This window comes from Misgurnus anguillicaudatus, chromosome 1, assembly GCF_027580225.2.
Source record: "Misgurnus anguillicaudatus chromosome 1, ASM2758022v2, whole genome shotgun sequence".
Classification (NCBI taxonomy): Eukaryota; Metazoa; Chordata; class Actinopteri; order Cypriniformes; family Cobitidae; genus Misgurnus; species Misgurnus anguillicaudatus.
In genome coordinates this window covers 4,052,043-4,071,814 of record NC_073337.2, presented here as the reverse complement: position 1 = coordinate 4,071,814, position 19,772 = coordinate 4,052,043, and the positions used below count along the sequence as shown (strand labels likewise).

General features: G+C 37.7%; 1 protein-coding gene across 6 annotated transcripts in view; it reads left to right on the top strand.

Moving 5' to 3' along the window:
• The window catches only part of dock4b (dedicator of cytokinesis 4b), a 134,299-nt gene that overhangs the window by 96,374 nt on the left and 18,153 nt on the right, over positions 1-19,772 (top strand). For 4 of the 6 annotated variants that reach the window (XM_073853936.1, XM_073853876.1, XM_073853985.1 and 1 more), the window contains 15 exons: positions 54-154; positions 299-357; positions 922-1,070; positions 1,175-1,260; positions 2,364-2,390; positions 2,510-2,605; positions 2,685-2,745; positions 5,308-5,401; positions 6,201-6,349; positions 8,122-8,208; positions 8,491-8,595; positions 8,688-8,829; positions 12,722-12,888; positions 13,592-13,678; positions 15,456-15,632. In XM_073853936.1, coding sequence (XP_073710037.1) covers positions 54-154; positions 299-357; positions 922-1,070; positions 1,175-1,260; positions 2,364-2,390; positions 2,510-2,605; positions 2,685-2,745; positions 5,308-5,401; positions 6,201-6,349; positions 8,122-8,208; positions 8,491-8,595; positions 8,688-8,829; positions 12,722-12,888; positions 13,592-13,678; positions 15,456-15,632 — 1,587 coding nt within the window. The remainder of the gene's footprint in view (positions 1-53; positions 155-298; positions 358-921; positions 1,071-1,174; positions 1,261-2,363; positions 2,391-2,509; positions 2,606-2,684; positions 2,746-5,307; positions 5,402-6,200; positions 6,350-8,121; positions 8,209-8,490; positions 8,596-8,687; positions 8,830-12,721; positions 12,889-13,591; positions 13,679-15,455; positions 15,633-19,772) is intronic. The other 2 variants (XM_073853978.1, XM_073853905.1) reach the window with 1 other exon arrangement.

Here is a 19,772-nt window from a genome sequence, read left to right as displayed (position 1 = left end):
TTGATCATAATCACAAAAGCAGAGTTTCTGCAGTGATGTGTGTTTTCGTCTAGGTTTGGGATTCGTATTTCTGCCTGTCTGTTATTTTCATAAACCAGCCTTGCCTGCAACTAGAGACTTTCTCCGCATCGAAGAAGAAGAAAATTTTGGAAAAGTGAGTCCTAGCACTTCATTATTTATTTGAGCTTTCAATTTATTTTCCAGAAACATTGAAAAGTAAGGTGTTACACAAATGCTGCCTGATGTCTGAAGTACTGTTCTCTCCAAAAGTATACAGTGAAGTATTTTTTTGTTGCAGGTATGGAGATATGCGAGTAATGATGGGCTGTGAGATCTTCAGCATGTGGCAGAATTTAGGTAAAATGTTCTTGACATCTCAAAGCTTTACTGAGGCGGTATTTTATGCATTGTGACTTTACACAGTTAAAGAGTTAAATTGTTCATGTTAAACATGGCCAAAGTTTAGCCAAATGGATGCCAACGGAGTATTTCTATGCCATATGCACTTCGTCCGGGTTCTTACAAGTTTCAGAAAGGTTTTTTTCCGACTACTGATTGTTGGGTAATGAGTGCAGGAAGTACAGTGGAAGTCCTTATATGGGCACTTCGGCACACCGCTTGCACACACCATACAAGAGCTGACACGAAATCAATGTCACAAAAGAAGTGTGTTGTTGTTTGTGAGGGAAATTTAATGAATGAATCCAGCATTAAGGAAACAATGGATGTAGTTTGTTAATCTGGGGTAGGAACGAAGTTGTTTGTGTGTTTGTTTAACACTGGATTTTGGTGGAATTTGATAAATCTGATCAAACTAAAGACTCTTCTGAGATATAAAAGATGCAGTACTACTCTATAGGTACTCCAGATTAACATAAGATGTGCAGAAACACTGTGTGTCTTTGGCTTTATCTCTTGCAGGCGAGCACAAGTTAAACTTCATCCCTGCCATGATTGGTCCCTTCCTTGAGGTAACGCTGGTTCCTCAGCCGGACCTGAGGAATGTCATGATTCCTATCTTTCATGACATGATGGATTGGGAACAGCGCAGAAGTGGGAACTTCAAACAGGTCATACAGCGCCCTCTGCTGTCATCCAGCGCGACATACAGTTATCTACTGTAACTGAGTGATGTAAATGTTATTTGATGTCATTATGATTTTTTATATATCAGGTGGAGGCAAAACTTATAGACAAACTTGACAGTCTGATGTCGGAGGGGAAGGGAGATGAAACATACAGGGAACTCTTTAACAGCATGTGAGTGAGACCAAACACCTGTACAGCGTACAATAAAAATGATCAGTCAGATGGCTGAATTTGCTGGCGTTTGAGGGTGAGATGCCACCTGTGTATTGTATGTGTTTACGGTCATCCTGTCTTTGTGTCCTGGATTGCTTTTATGTGATTAAGTGTCTTTATCTGTGTGCTTGTGTATGTGTGTGTATGACATTTACTGTGTGGTGCTTGTGTCAAAAAGTCACATCTCAAGCATTCAGTGATGTTTAATGCTGCAATAATCTGCTACATAGTGAATATTATATTGTAGTGCCCATCTAAATTAAACATGTAAAATTAGTTACTTTACTAATTAAATGAACAAACAAAAATCCTGACCAGCATCTGTTTGATATGGATGCATAGTATCTTAAATGGTAAATGGTAAATGGACTGCATTTATATAGCTCTGAGATAAATGTTTTAAATGAGATTACATTTGTGACCCTGGACCACAAATTCAGTCATAAGTAGCACATGTATATTTGTACTGTTGCATTAGCCAAAAATACATTGTATGAGTCAAAATTATTGATTTTTTAGGATATTAAGTAAAGATCATGTTTATTTTAAATTTTTTCTAACTTAAACATTAAATAAAAGTTTATCTTTAGTTATATTTCATCATCATTTGTTGCTAAGGACTTCATTTGGACAACATTAAAGTTCGATATTAATTTTTTGCACCGTTTTCAAATAGTGTATCTGCCAAATATTGTCCTATCCTAACAAACCATACATCACAGATGATGTATAAACCTTTAAAAAGTTTTTAAAAAATACTGTTTTTTTACCAGGGACACATTTAATATTTATTAACTTAGCTTTGATTCATTTTTATCTATAGTGACTTATAAATAAGAGAGCATTTTTTTGCTTTATTGTCTAATTTATTGCCAGCGTGATTTATTGTATTTGGTTGATAGTCTAAATGCTATTGATGCGACAAGAGATTGAATTGAATTTCCCCGCCTCTCTTTCTGTCTTTGCTTAATTTCTTCCTGGACTAACTCTACTAACTGGGTCTGAATGTTGACATTAATCTATTAATATGAATTTGTTTTGTTAATGCTGTCCTGGACTAGAATTCCTCTCTTTGGTCCGTATCCTAGGTAAGCTTTAGAAAGCACTGTTCTGCTGGACAGGTGTGTGTGTATGTGTGTATGCTGCAAGGCATGATGGGTAATAAGGTGGGCGGCAGTTTGACTCTTGTGGTTTTGTTTTCTGTCAGTCTGTTAAAGAAGATCGAGCGAGAGACATGGAGAGAGAGCGGGATATCCCTTATAGCCACGGTTACACGACTGATGGAGAGACTGCTGGACTACAGGTGATACAGAGATTTATTCATTTAGCAGATGCTTTTATCTGATGAAAGAGTCTGTAACATGACAATTATTTGTTTTTAGGGACTGTATGAAACTTGGGGAAGTAGATGGGAAGAAGATTGGCTGTACTGTCAGTCTGTTGGTAAGTTGCACTAATGAGGTCTGTTTATATAATGCATTGCTTTAAAGCATTGCATTGTTAGCGCGTAAAACTTAAATGAGCAGTATGCAATATTGTACTTGGTACCGCAGTCTAAATTAAAAATATTGGAGACGTTTTTTCCTGTCACCCTCCCGGGTTGCCAAAATCATACAGGAGCACAATAGATCAGTGATTCTCAACCGGGGGTACACGACTTGACCTACGATTGATTTTTGTGAGGAAAGCATTGTAAAAAGGACAACTTTATAATTTTAATCTTATCATTAATATAATTAGCCGTCAAGAGTAAATGCGCTGCATGATCCAAAACGCAATAGCGATGTTCAACTCAAGAACGATCTGACTATTTTTAATGAACCTGAATAGTTTCTAAAGACACAACGTTTATTATCTATAATTAATGTTTAAATAATGTTATAATATTCATTCCCGCTGCCGTTGCATTTTCAAATTATACAAAAAAAAACCTTTGCATTGTTTTTGGCTAACATATTTTGTCCCGTATGATGTCTTTTGTATTTATAGAGAATGCCTTAACACATTTTGTTTCTCTTTATATTTGAAAAGAATAATTTAACTTATTTGCACACTTTAATTATCAATAACTTAAATTGAGATTTTAGTAAATTTAGGGCATTTACTAAAAAGGACGTGAGAGCTCAATTCCAAATAAGCGCCGGAGTTGAAAATTTGCGTGTGATTTACTACAAAGGCGCAAATAAAATACACAGGCACAATAATGACATAAGCACATTTCTCTAATGACCACTGCAATCTTCTAAGATCAGATCAAATTAGTAAAGGGTCGCAAATAAGAGACCTCGGCAGTAAATCGCAATGAAAATGCGGACCGCGGAGTTTTAAATTCCAGCTAAGTAAAAGTACACTATGAACCGGAGGACGAAAGATGAAGGGTAAAAGAAGTTTTGAAATGCCTGATTTGACTTCTCCTCGTGACTTCTCCTCCTCTTTTCTCCAGCAAATTACACATAGCATGGCTTGGCAAACTATATATTTATTTTAAAGTATGTTCCTCTGGCAAAATGTAATACTCTCCTCGCATTAATGTTAATGTAGGAAAACTTCCACAAATGCATATAGTATGCAATAAGGTCGCAAAAATAACACCTTTTCAGAGCTAAAGATCTACTGCGTGTCTTTAGTAAGTTCAGTCGTTATTTAACGCCAAAATGATGGTTTGCGCAAGCTGTTAGTAAATCCGGCCCTTAAAGGGGTCATATGATGAATTTTTTTAATTTGTAAAATAAGTCTTTGGCGTTCCCAGAGTCCATATGTGAAGTTTTATCTCAAAACACCCCACAAGTAATTAATTACAGCATGTCAAAATTGCCATTTTGTAGGCCTGAACAAAAATGTGCCGTTTTTGGATGGGTCTTTTAAATTGCAAATGAGCTGATAAAATGCAAACACTGATCACAATGATAGTGGTTTATTGAAATAAACATGCTTCATCAGTCAGTGCTTTTTACTTTATTGTTTAAAATTAATTAATTAATTAAAATTACTAATTATTTGTCTTTAAAACACAACTTTGGTTTAGTTTCGATGAAGGGGTACTTGAGCCTTACTGATAGGGCTGTGGGGGTACTTAGGGCTAAAAAGGTTGGGAACCACTGCAATAGATGATGGAAGGCATAAGTTTATCTGCTCATTTTACATTTGCAATGCTTTTTATTGTCTGCACTGTAAAAAAAACATGCATAATTTTTGTCAAATCACATATTTTTTAAGTTACTTTAACTTAAGAAATTAAGTTAAACAATTTAAACGTGATTTTTTTTTAAAGTTATGTCAACTTATCACAAGGCAAAACTTATAAAAGTATGTTGAATTGACTTGCAAAACCAAGTTGTTTTAACTTCATCTTCCTTTTTTTTTTAAAGTGTGCATATTGCAAACCTTTAATTTTATAACTTAAGGTTGCGTCCACCAAAGGTTGCATTTATGGGCCATTGCGGTCTCATTTAAGCAATCATGATAACTGGAAACCGAGCTGTCGAAAAACACTATTGAGTAAATTGGCCAATCACACAGACCAATACAAAAACAGACATTACGACCGGAAAACACATTTCAAAAAGAGAATAACTGGTTACAGCGTTTTTTCAGAGAAACAGATACACGAGCATGTTTTCTTAAATATCTACTAATATATTATAGTATTGTTTTTTATTTAGTACGGTCAAAGTCGAAATTTGATGTCTTTCTCTGAGTTTCTCGCTTTAGTTTTGATGTCATTTGAATAGCACCAGCTATACAAGACCTGCTTTTTAATAAGGGAAGTGATGCAGCGCTTTCATTCCCTGAGGATACGAGAGGCACTAAACACTTTTCACTCTTCAAGTTTGTCCTTTGAATCGAGCAATTTCCGGCATTCTGCATTTTTTTTACAAAATGTCCTCCATGTATACGAGTGCATATATATAGCAACCAGCCCACAAGCACCTGTGCGTGTGTAGAAATGATCAAGCCTCATTCAGGATTGAATAACGCTTCATAACTTTCTCTCTCTTTCTACAGAACTTCTACAAAACAGAGCTGAATAAAGAAGAAATGTACATCCGCTACATTCACAAGCTGTATGAACTGCACTTGAAAGCCCAAAACTACACAGGTACTCGAGCGCAGTTCCAACAGATGCTCACCCGAGCATGTTTACAACTGCTATTAACTCCAAAATATTTATCTTTAAATAACTAAATAAATAAAAGTCAATCAGATGATGCACATGCTAAGTTGAAACAACTAGTTTTTCAGGGAGTTACAGCTTGCTTGTGGGCACACAAAAATTGATGTCATTTATAGACGTGTACAATCAAAGACACACTTGACAAAATCTAAGGGGCTGTTTATATCTGCTATTAAGATGCGTTTTGGTCTACACCACAAAAGCAATCAGGTCGAATGCGTCTTTGAATACCTCTGAATGTGGTCGAAAGTGGACAAGCTCAAAACGTTTACACCTGTATTTAGCGATCTGATTGAACAAAATGCATCTTAATACCAGGTGTAAACAGCATCTAAGTGTACTAAATGGACATTAAAGAGGATGCACATTTTGATATCATACTATATAAAATATCATTTGTCATCGGAGGTTAAAGGCGGGGTACATGATCTCTGAAAGCCAATGAAATCACCTAAACAAACACACCTCTACCCCAATAGAATCTGGACCTTCTTTTGATAGACCCACCCCACACATATGCCACCCAGCCAACGATGTTGAATAGTAGACACGCCCCTTACTGCTGATTGGCTGCAAGTGTGTTTTGGTACTCGGGCCGACTCCCTTTTCCAAAGTGTTTTTCAAAAATCATGCCCCCCACCTTTAATATCAGTTTAAAACATTCTTTTTGATAGAGAACAGGCGAGAGTGGTCTTAACATTTAATTTCTTGTGTATTTGATCAGAGGCCTCATACACACTTTTGCTTTACGATGAGCTGCTGGAATGGTCCGAGAGACCCTTGCGAGAGTTTCTCAGCTATCCAATGCAGACTGAATGGCAGAGGAAGGAACATCTACATCTCACCATCATCCAGAACTTCGACCGGGGAAAGGTCCAAACTCTTCTTCTATTTCCTGATAAATTTTTGTTAATCTGCAATACTGCGATTATCCACTAGATGGCACTTTCCCAATTTATGCAAAAGCTGAAGCTGAAATGTTATTTACCAATTTTAAATTCTGTATATGATACTCGTTCTAAATCTGATTTCTAACAAAATTCCTTCACAAAAATGCAATTATTTCAGCGTTTTGCTAAAAAAAATATTTTTAAAGAAAAATACCAATTTTTAGGAGTTTATAAGCAGAGAAAAAATAAAAATAGGATGAAATGTTTTTTCCCAATTTATTTCTTTGTTTATTGTTTGTTTGAAAGCAGAGGGTCTGTTCTTTCATTTGATATATTTGTATGTTTATATGTTTTTAGAAGAAAATTTTCCTGGAAGGCATTTTTGTGAAACTTTTGTGAAAATCACAAAAAAGCTGGCGGGCAACTTTTCAAAAAATGGCTTGCGGGGAATGAGTTAAAGATATTAAGTTTATATTATCACAGAATGTTGTTTACATTATGTAGGACAATTTTATGTACAAAACAGTAAATCACAAAAACATGAATTTAGCTGGGTTTTACAGACAGGCTCATATACACACAAGCACTTTTTACACAGAGATTACGGAAAATAGACGGAAAAAGCCTCTGGGATTTGTCTGGGATCGTTTGATTTTTGGTTTATTTACACTGCCAGTAATTTCCTGGAATTTGTGCATTCACACTCATACCGTAAAACTCCTGTAAAGACACGTGACATATTTAAAGTCCTGCACTTGGTATGATTTTTCCACAGCATCTAAAGTTTGCTAATTATTCGTGATTTCTTTCTCTGGAGAAACCATGCGCGACGCGTGCATTTTTGTTTATGATAAGATCATAAGGAGCTTAGATTTCTCATTGTGAATGTTGTTCTGCTTTTAAATCCTTGTGTCAAAGAGCTGAACCATAACTTGTGTTTGCTATGACAAGCGAATCCTCACTACGCCACGCCCCTTACAACATTTTTATTGCCTCCTGGTCACAAACCATACTTTCAGTGTATGTTAGGCAATGTTAGTAGGTCCTCTTTACTGATCCAAGAACATTTATGAGATGCATTTGTGTTCATACAGAAGCCTCGCTGCCAATTTTACAGAAAATTTTCAGGGACCAAGTTCTGTGGGAGTGGGGTTAAAGTGTGACCTTAATAGATGTGGGTACTGGGTAGTTAACAAATAACTTTCAATTTTTTATAACTTTACAGTTCAAAATACTAATCTTGTATATCAAGAAACCATGATTTTCAGCTATAAGACACTTTTTACAGAAAATATTAAATGTTATATAACATCTTGTGATCCATGACAATGAGTACCAAATTATGAAAATAATTACAAATATAAAACAAGCTGAAAAAATAATAACTCATAATATAATCACCCATATGTGTAAAGTGTATATTATTTTTAGATGCCATAACTGGTAGGTTTTGAAGCATCATGAAACACAAAGCACTTTCTTCTTTGCTACAAAACACATAGAGCTCTGGTGAGATGTTATAACTGCATGCATAATTATATATGAATTACAAAATAATGTAATAATTAATTGGATTCAATAATATTTGCATAAACTATAGGTGATGATGTCACTTGTCCACCTGCTCTATAGTGGTGTTTTCTCATAATCACCAACAATAATGGTGATGTTAATGGTCCTCTAGTGACTCCAGCTGGTGATTCATAATACTGTCTGTGAATTAAACTAATATTAAACCTCTTTTTACCCCTGCAGTGTTGGGAAAATGGCATAATTCTGTGCAGAGAGCTGGCAGACCAGTATGAATCCTACTATGATTACAGAAATCTCAGTAAAATGAGAGTGAGTTTTCATTTTTTGGCTCCGTTACAATAAGAGTTTCTATACCGTATAGGCATTCTGTAACATCCACTGTGCAAACTTTGCTTATTCTGCATTTTGGGTATTTTTTTCTCATTTTACAGGCCATGAGGTTATCAAATGCTCATTAAAAAAGTACATGATGCATTTTAAATAGTCTTAATAAATTTCTGTACGTATGTGTGTAATGCAATCTCTCTTTAACTAAAAACATGTTTATTTAAGCTGTAAAATATCTACTAACTCTATGACTGTTATGAACAGATGAATGAAGCATCATTCTACGATAAAATAATGGACCAGCAAAGACTGGAGCCCGAATTCTTCAGGGTCGGCTTCTACGGGAAAAAGTTCCCATTTTTTCTCAGGGTAAGTGAAGAGAAATGCACAGGTCAGTAACATCACCGTCAGTAATCCTGATGTCCACTTGGTGTCAGTATTAACCAGATGATGTCCTGCAGAATAAAGAGTTTGTGTGTCGCGGTCATGACTACGAACGTCTGGAGGCGTTTCAGCAGCGCATGCTTAATGAGTTCCCGCATGCCATCGCCATGCAGCACGCCAACCAGCCCGACCAGACCATCTACCAGGCCGATGCCCAGTGTATCCTTTACCCCGCTCTCTTTGACTGTTATATATGCCATGGGTGTTTAGATGCTGTTACACAAACTGTTTTGCTGAAGTATTATCTAAGACGGGATTTCCCAAACTGGGGTGGAATTGCAGGGTTCGTGAGTTGATGAAAAAATTAATCAATTATAATTAAATAATTAAATTAAAATAAATTTAAAATAAAAAATTTAAATAAAATACTTATTTGTTTAATATACATGTGACCATTACACAATCAGAAAACTTAGAACTTATGCAAAATAGACATTGGTACGTTTTATGTACCAATAAAAGTAAATTACCAGATGGGGGTCCCATAACAGGTAATAATAACAAGGACTATTTAAAGGGGCCATGGCACAAGACTTTTTTAAGATGTCGAATAAATCTTTAGTGTCCCCGGAGCACATATGTGAAGTTTTACCATATAAATAATTTATTATAGCATGTTTAAATTGCCACTTTGTAGTTGTGGGCAAAAATGTGGCGTTTTGGGTGTCCTTTAAAATGCAAATGAGCTGATGAAATTCAAACACTGATCACAATGATGGTGGTTTGTTGCAATTAAAACTCAATTGTGCTTTTCTCTGCACTAAATAGCAGTGCTGTGGTTGGATAGTGCAGATTAAGGGGCGGTATCATTATAATAAGAGCTCCTTATGACATCATAAGGAGAGCCAAATTTCAACAACCTATTTTTTCATGTGCTTGTAGAGAATGGTTTACCAAAACTAAGTTACTGGGTTGATCTTTTTCACATTTTCAAGGCTGATAGAAGCACTGGGGACCCAATCATAGCACTTAAACATGGAAAAATTCAGATTTTCATGCCATGGCCCCTTTAAAATATCACTGATAAAAACTCTGTTTTCGAAGTTTAACATGCAAATGTGTAATATTTGTTTAAGATCTCAGGTGTATTTTAGGTAAATAATTTAGGTCATCTGAAAAAAGTTTGAAAACCCTTGTTCTGAGAGTTATGGTGCATTATACAATTCGACATATCCTAACTTTTCCTCAAACTGTTCAAACGTTTAGGGTCACTTGAGTGAAATGTTTACCTTGATTTAAAAGCTCATGCTTAAATGTCTGAAATTAGTTTTGTTGACAAAATATAGTTTCTTTCTTTAAAAAAACTTAAATTTAATTTAATAAAAATGTTTTATGAAATGGATGACTTGGACTCAAAAATAAAAAGCAGCAGCCAATGAGAACCCAGAATAGATGTGAACTCCTACAGAAAGGTTTAGAAATCATCTTAATGTGAAACCACAAGAAGCTGCTTGATAAAATGCCAAAAGTACATTTTGGAAATTTTTGAAGCGAAGGGTGAATTTACTGAAGATAATAAAATATAAAAATATAGTTTTTATATTTATTACATTTTTTCAGTCACAATATAATTCCTATAATTCACCTTTGACTTATTATATAGTTTTAATGAGTGCACTTTTATTATATGTGGAAAAAGTTAGTAAGTGATCCTTAACTTTCATACAGTAGTGTATTTTGAGCAGAATTTCAACTAATTGGTGGTGTTACAGACAAACAAACGCAGATTAATGTGTAATCTAAAAAAACTTTATTTTTTCTTCAATAAAACTATTTGTGTAAATGTACATTGTTCTTGCATCAAAAATATCTGCATTTAATTAAAAGCTTAACCCTGAACTCTCCCCCCGAACAACACATACAGTATGTACAAAATAAGTGCAATGTATTCATGTATTTTTTCTTATGTAAGTACACAGTAATTAAAGACACTTATTACACAGCTTGTTGGAATGCTTAAAGGTGACATAGAATGGTTGAACGGAGTATTTATCCTTGTTCTGTAATGTGACATGTAGACAAACATTTTTTTGTTTGGGTCTGTAATGCCTTCCTAAAAACCTCTCTCAGATAGCTCTATTAGGGTGGGGGATTTCAAACAAGTGGTTTTGCACCTATTTGGCTCCCCCTACTGGCTTAACTTGCAATCTCATTACTGATTGGCTGATTTTGCTGCCACTCAAAAAATGTAGCCAATTATTTTAAAGTGGATGGGCAGTTAGATGCCTGTGATGTCATAAGCATCAGTTTTTCAGATTGGGCTGTTTTCTGGCTGACATTTCTAAAAGGGGAATTTCTATGAGACTGAGATGTTTCGAATGTCTAGCAATGTTTGTGAATGCGGTTAGACTACCATTATTCAACAAAGACAAGGTAAAAATGGTTTTTCATTCTCTGTCCCCTTTAATTCTGCAGGGTTCCCACGGGTCCTAAAAATCCTTGAAAGTTTGTGAATCTGGGGAAAAAAATAAGGGCCTGGGAAGTTTTTGAAAATATACATACATAGATACAGGTCATTGAATCTATTTTATGCAAGGCGTTTTCTGGAAAAAAAATCCATATTATTCCCTGTGTAGTGTAGGATAATATCATAAAAATTCTAGACTTTTTAAGCACACATGCTAAACTGTTCGCTTTAAATGCTTATATCTTCTGTATGTGAATGTTGATTCATACCAAAATTATTTTTTGCATAGTTGTGTTTGACACAAGAAAACCTCTCTGGTTACGTTTGTAACTGTTGTTTCCTGAGAAGGGAACGAGACGCTGTGTCTCCCTTGCCATACTGTCCCTGTAACGCCGTCTTTGGCAATATTTCAGATAGTGATATACTTCCTGGCTTCCGCATCACCCTGTCTTTGTTGTTAAGCCTCATCATTGGTTGAATTTGATATACACATTCAGACGCACTTACCCCTGAAAGTGTCACCGCTGTGACGCAGCGCAATTCCCTCAAAAGGGAACTGTAATAATGTATCTTAAAAGGTAACACGATGTAAACTTGCTCTCACTTGAAATGTTTCCCCACATTTAGTCCTTCAATTTGAGGGTATTAGACCTGGAAAGTCCTTGAAGGGTCCTTGAATTTGAAGTTAACTAAGGTGTGGGAACCCTTATTCTGATTGGCCAGTCACGACATTTGCAGGTTTGTTATTCCTAGCTAACTACCACTCAAAACTAATAACACACGCTAACCCAGATGCTGAAAATCATTTTGACAGGAACAGTTTAATATTACACAAAAATGCACGTCTTTTAATAACATATATGACATTACATTTACAAATTATTAAACCAAATAGTGTGTTCGTGACATTTAAAACATCTTGTTGTTATCGCAAAAATAAGCCGGGACAGTGTGATCAGGACCCGACACCTAATACAAAGTGGGCCTATGAAACATTTTACAGTATCATCTTGTGAAACTTTGCCATGGATTTATGACTTGACACATTTTGCACCGAAAGCCGAGATCGTGGCCGGAAATCATAACGTGCAAATGTTTAAATATCCAGCGTCTTGTTCCTTACAAAGGCAAGGTCTCATCAGCACATAAATATGAATGGAGCAGGGCATGGGTCCAGGAAGAGCAGCGATTAATCTCTGGCTCGGATAACAAAATACTGCGCTCATACGGTTTGACATCCTCTGTCTGCTTTAATTGCGCTGAAGGGAGCGTCACATACTCGCTGAGCGTCTGGCCTCCGGGCACATGTCTCATCAATTGAACAAACGCTCTCCTGCGACCCGTCGTCTCTCAGCCCGGGATGCGCTTTGAGAGGAAGGGCATCGATTTTCAGCCAGCGCGCAGACGTGCATTTGCAGCGTCTCAAAAAGCCTCATCTTAACCTCGCTTGTGTTGAAGCTGAGTGTTACCAAGCGCAAAGCAAATAGATTTTTACATGCAGTGAGGTTAGGACAAGAGTGGTGTATTTCATCATGCACTAACAGAGCGACATTTACAGTGCAGATAATATTACAAACTTTTTACAAAGAAGTCACTTGTACGCGTTTTGGGTTGAAGTACGCTCCTTGACAGCCCTTCATCCAGACCTTCAGATCTACGCTGTCACACCGATCCCAGACAGCCAGGATGTCCTGCAGCGTGACGGTGTACCCGACAACATCAAGAGCTTCTATAAGGTCAACCACATCTGGAAGTTTCGCTACGATCGCCCGTTTCACAAAGGCACCAAGGACAAAGAGAACGAGTTTAAGGTGAGCTGACAGCCTTCGTTCCTATAGTTTTTCTCTTCTCCTCTTGTGTATTCGTTCCTTCCTCTTGTGTGTGAAGAGCTCAGGTGTACTCTCATATGCTGCATTATTCACATCTTCAGCCCAGAGAGGCTAATTAAAGTTTTAGGGACTCATTCCAAATATCATTTCACTTCCCCTCACACTCAATATTTCCAGCTCAGACAATCACGGCCCGGGCGCGGATCCGATCCACCGCCGGGGTTAGATTTCCTTTGGCCGTGTTCGAAATAAACTGTTTAGCCTTCCAGATATTACATTTCGAGAGACACTGGGGGTCCTCGGCACCCCTGTCCACTTACCGCCTAGTAATAATGTCTGAAAAAATCTCATTTGGAGGTAAACTTCGGCTGAGGCCGTACCCAGATGATACGATTATATTGAACTGAGCCGGTTTTGAATATCATAAGAAGTTTTTCTCCCCCGTCTGTGCATTATACATGCGCAGGTGATTCAAGGAAAGGAAATGAATTTATGAATGTTGAATTTAATATGTGCAGCACTATGAGTTTGTTTGAAAGCATGAGATGTTTAACGGTAGATGAAATGGTTTATGCATACCGGAGGAGGGAAAGGCACCTGTTTATTGGGATATGTTGTAATTGCGACTTTCTCGGTTAATTTGAACTGTGATGTGTGTAAATGAGAGTTTGCTGTTGAATTTCAGAGCCTGTGGGTGGAGAGGACGACGCTCACGCTTGTTCAGAGTCTTCCCGGCATCTCACGCTGGTTTGAAGTGGAGAGGAAAGAATTGGTGAGAATACAAAAACAGAAACAAACATAGACTATGTTTTAGGGTTAAAGCGACACCATGTAATTTTTCAACCTTCTTAATAAATTTTCAAGACCCTTGTGATAGTACATCGACTTTAAATAGGTTGAATGACATGTCTACCATAGCCTGACGGGGTCTGTATTGCTTTTACTCGTATTTTAAAACTTAAGGTTTCTGGTAGTAACCAGAGCACAAAAAAAACTACAAAATTCGACTGCTTTACGGCATACATCACTTCCTCCACACAATTTGTTTTTAACGTGAATTTTGCTGGAGGCTACTTAAGGAATGTAGAGAGCAACTTTTATTATGTGACTCTGTGGCACCGTGTTAGTGTCACGGACCTATGACACGGGCGACCCGTGTTCGATTCCCCTTAAATGCTGAGTTTACACCAAACGCGTTTTGGGCGTCAAAATCGCGTCTACCGCGCCTAGTTTGCCGCTTGAACACTTTGAATGCATTCGCGCGTGTAGAGCGGAGTAGACGCGTGGAAAAAGCAAACATTTGACGCGCGTCCGAAGCAAAATCCGCTTCTTGTGGGAGGGGCAACTGCTGTGCGAGTGTCTGTTTGTAAGATGACTGATGTTACTTGTGCATTTATCAAGAGAGTTACCAGTTTGTATTGGGTAACCTTACTATAGGGGGGAAATAAACGGCGCGGGTCGATAAACGTCACGTGACTCAAAAGACTTCGTCTTCCGCTCCGCGCCGAACGCCTCTTCCGCGCCGTGGGACCTCCTGACGCGCGTCAACGCGTCTGCACATTGACTTAACATTGAAATCACTCGTGCTTCACGCCTCTACCGCGGTTGGTGTAAACGCACCATTAGGCAATTTTTTATACAAACTCACGATCTTGATTCATATATTAATGCGATCTTCTTTATAAATGACGGCGATTATCTTGCATATAGTTCCCTGTATTCACATGCGGTGTTCGCGTATTTACCTTTCTTTTACTGTCTATGTATTTACATTACAATCCAGGATGCTATAGCAGTCAAACTTGCTCAAACTCACACAGTGTAAAACCAAACCCTATTCATTCACCAATCAGATCCGAGCGTTTCTCTCTTCCTCATTTGCTGCGTTCCGCTGTCACTCGCGTGACGTGTTACAAAGCGGCAGACCTAAACACATCGGTTTACTTGGATTTGGAGCGACAATTTTCACAGAAAAGAGAGGAAAAACGAGCGCCATTGCGGAAAATCCTGGTGGCGAGGGAGAGAGAGAGACGATGCAACAATATTTGTTTTGAAAAAGGCATGGAAATACTTCTGGTCGTTTCTCAATTGAAACTGAGCATTACATTCGCAAGTCATAAGCATACTGCAACAATTACGATTAACTAAGTATAATAGTCAACATTTGTAATTGTTAATATTCTGAAATAAGACAGTCTTGATGACGTATGAAGCTTAGAAATATGACATCCGGAGGCTGCAACCTTCAGATTGAGAAATGGCTTCTGCCACGACGAGTTCATCATCAGAAAGTTGTAACATGACTGCGTTTCTCCCTGATGCCTCAAAATGTTGATCGTTTAGCGTTTTAAATGTTTAGTTTTTAGTTTAGTTTTAAGGTTGGCCAGTTCTTTTCCTTTGGGACAGTGCTGCGGCGCTTGTGGCCTCTAGGGGTGCTAGGCGTGAAAAATACATGTCTAGCGCCCCCTAGTGGCCAAAAAGTTCCGCGGTGTGCCTTTAACCTCCCATTTAGGTTTATAATTCAACCATTGCTTTGTTTTTGGCTCTAGGTGGAGGTGAGTCCGCTGGAAAATGCCATCGAGGTGATCGAAAACAAGAACCTTCAGCTGCGGACGTTGATCACGCAGTGTCAGACGCGTCAGATGCAGAACATCAATCCTCTCACCATGTGTCTGAACGGAGTCATCGACGCTGCCGTCAACGGAGGTCTCGCTCGCTATCAAGAGGTTAATGTTCTTTAGCATGATGCTATTTCACATCTTCCAGGTCCTCATATTTTATAAATGGCGGTTTGATGTGTACACGCTATCAAAGTCAAGGTTTTCCAGTCCCCTTACCGACTCAATTGCCTGTCAAAGAACACAAAGCCTTCACATGTATGAAATGAATTGTGGGATACCCTCAGAGTTCAAGCACACATTGACTCCGTACACGGTGCAGCTAAATTCGGTTGTCGTTTTTTTGGTGCTTCTGTACTTATTATAAAAACAAACACTTGTATTTACATAAGTGTGATAAAAACTACAGTAAATGACAGAAACCAGCTTCGGAAAAAAGATAATTAAAGAGTAATTAAATTGTTTAGTTGGACTCAAGTCCCATTGAATAACATGGGGGAGGCGGGGTGTATGGAGACGCTTTGGATTTACTTTTCAGTGCTTGTGCGGCACACTTGCTCTGTACACACACAGGAGTGACAAATGCATTTTACTACCAAAATAACTACAATATTTTCCGGACTATAAGTCACTTTGGAGTATAAGTCGCATCAGTCAAAAATGTGTTTTGAAGAGGAAAAAACATATATACGTTGCGTTAATTTAGAAAATAATTTCTCAAAATCCAAGCTGAAGAACAGACATTTAATCTGGTAAGGCAAGTTATTCAACTAAAAAATAGCAGACAGAACAGCAGGCTAAATAGATGTCTGTACGTTAAAGTAATATTATCAGTTATTTAAACGATAAACCATAACATACAGAACTTACCTGGAAGGTTGAATGGTCTAAATTAACACGATAAGCCAAATCAAGTTTAAAAAGGTTGTGAAGTCATTCAGCATCACTGAATTCATATAATTACATAAATACAGGAACAGCATAGAGCGGACTCTCGCTGCTGTAGACGGTAATGGTTTTTTTTTTGTTTATATGAAATAATTTTGACGTATAAGTCACACCTAACTATAATTTCCAGGACCCCTCAAACTATGGAAAAAGTGCGTCCGGAAAATACAGTACTGCAAAATGTATAGGTATTGACAGTCGCATTTACAGGAATTAAACGGAGTGTGTAGAGAACCTGAACCGAGTTTTTGATAATGCATTTAAATGTGGATCAGGGTGTTTTCTTGCTTATGTTGCCAGATTTTGCATGAAATAATATGTCGAATTAAATCTACATGCCTAAAAACAAAAACATTGCGATCTGCACTCTCCAAATTTAAAAACTCAAGAAATTTGATCGCTTCACGAACCAAGCTTAAAAAATTGGTTAATCCACAAAACGGTTTACCCCAAAAATATGTGGATTTTTCACACAACACTGTAGACCATGATTTATTAAAATGTTAAAATGTAACACTGTTATATTATTTTGGATAAAAGAGCGAATGCTAAACATGCTAGACTAGGGGTTTTCATAATGCCAAGGATCCCCAGATATGATGAACCTTTTGTAAGGGACCCCCTACCTAAAATACTAATATCAATTTATATATTTTATGTATTGTGAATATATAATTGGTTGGGCTGCCCCCTTATAGTTGACTAATTATTAGAGGATTGTACGAATACATTTTAATTAGTTGATAAATTGCGGATTCAACTTAATCCTTGATTGACATGTGAGGTGGATCATTTCTAGAGGATCATTTTGGTGCATAGTCTCCAGGCAGACTTTCATGTAGTATTCTGTCAACCTCAAAAATATAGCATATTATTTTTGAAATATAAGCAGTACCCATATCCGCTAGCGCTAACGTTAACTAACATGCACCTTTAACGAATGTAAGCCCTTATGGTACACTCACACGGGGCGAAAGTGTTAATGCTTGATAGAAGGCTTGTCTGAAGCGTGGCCACCAGCCAATCACAGTGGCCGCAACACATGCTCCGGTCTTGCGTAATTGACTGGCTCGCACTAGGTTATCTGCATAAGGCGATCTGATTGGGTGGCGCACACGTTGGCGCTTGAAAAGTTGAGAAATGTTCAACCGCGGCAGTGACGCGACGTTGACGGATCCACAATTCAGTTCGGCAAAGCATGACGTCACCCATTAAAAGTAAACAAGAAGCGTTACGCTTACACCCTGTTTGAATGTATCGTAAAACCTCCTAAAAGCCCCCTGGGGGTCTCCGGACCCCAGTTTGAAAACCCCTGCACTAGAAGACAGAACGTTGCTATGGTTACCACCGTGTCAATCATTGCAGTTTCAGGAGTGAGCGTTGTTTCTAACACACACGGAAGGGTAATTGATCACCTCCATATTTCAATGCAGTAGTCACTCCTGTAACTTTGCAGTGTGTACGGGGCCATTTATCTTCTCTATAGAGAAATCGTTTGACCTTGCCTGGCAGATAAACCAGAGAAACGTTAACATTCATTCATACCTCCTGTAAAAACCTGTACGCTGTCAAAGAAGTCAGATTCTCCTTGTGTTAAAACAACAGTATTTTTTCCACAGCATATAAAAGCTTGTTGCATTGCAACCTTGCTTTTCGGTTTGACTTCACTGCAGTATTTACCTTAAAACAAAGATATTGACTGGAGACTTAATGCACTGCCTGTCTGAGCTGCTGTGTGCTCCTTAATGTACGCTTGTGGGGTTTTTGCAAACTGTTGAAATACTCGATTGATCTTCCTGAGGTAAAGAGTCTGGAGTGTACAGCAGTGAATGTGTGAACATGACAGTATTGCTAATTAGATTATTGAAAGTTCCGGCTGTTAGCAAGAGCGATACTATGATGTCATACGCTGATGTCAAACACGTTTATGGTTTCTACAGCTGAGGATAAATTGGACATGAGACCATTTTTGGATATTTTAATGCAAACATCTTACACATTGTGCCCTAACTTCCTTAAAAAAAGTTTCTTGAAAAGAATCAGAGGAGCGCACTTGCTTTGGATCTGACCTTAGCAACAGGTGCAGGTATATTTATTCACAAGTTTATTGCATTCAAACCTCATTTGTCTATAAGCGATCTGCAGACTTTAAACGCGGCTACGATTAAATCATGCATCTGCCGTGAGTGTTCGGCCGGTGTTAAGCTCCGACAGTAATTGGCGTTTTTAAGCCAGAGGTATAATTTAATTCCCTTTCTTTAGCACTCAAAACAATTCATCAGTTCATAGCATTCGAACGGCGTTGGTCTATAAATTGGCGCTCAGACTGACAGCAAGGGTCAGCGAGTTTCTTCACTTTGGATGGCAGTTGCATATTCCAGCTCTACTGCAGTATCCAATCACATCAGGCGGTGGGCAGCGTGAACTTCACTGTTCGACTCATTGCTACGTTACACGTTTATATAACGTTAAACTCTCCTCAACTTTATTAGGATCAAATGAGGGTCAGTATGTGAATGGAGGGAACTTTAAAGCATCAGCTGTCTCTTTGGCGATATCAGCTTGTTGTCCTTGAATGAGATGAGCGACAGATACAGCGTCCTTTTCTTTAAAAGATGATAATAATGCATCTTATTCATACTGTACAGATGAAAAATGACTAAGGTTGATTTGTGAAACTTTTGATGTTTTGCAAGGAACAGAAACAAAACCAGAAACTTTCAAAAAATATATGTTCCGGAACAGAAACGTTTATTTAAAATAATGGTAACTGGTTAATAGATTTCTGTGCAATATGACTCGGTGAAGTCAGTCGTTGTTGACTCATCTGAGAAATGCGAAGCTTGCTACCAGCAAGTAGCCTGCTCCAGCCCAAGTCTCTAATGCTTAATCATAAGAAGTTAATATTATAGGCTTCCAAGTATCTGAAGATGTTTGTTTTTTTAATACTAATAAGTGGTGTAACGGATCGCAGTTGATCCGTGATCCGTACATATCACGACCCACAGTTCGACTCGCATGCGATTCGCAGATTAGTACGCAAATTTAACCCGTTAAATGGTGCTGTCCCATGAGCGGGACACCTACATTTATTTCAATATTTTCTATGTAAATGTTAATCTATCACGACAAACTATATATTGTTGAAAAGGTCTAAGAATGTAGTTTTCATATTTCAAAACCTTTTAGCAGTAATAATAATGCAGTAACTGTAATTTATTCATTTGTGATACAAGTATGCAGCAAACCTCGCAGCAAACCAGCACAAACCTCAGTTTTTTGACAATTTTATGTATTAAA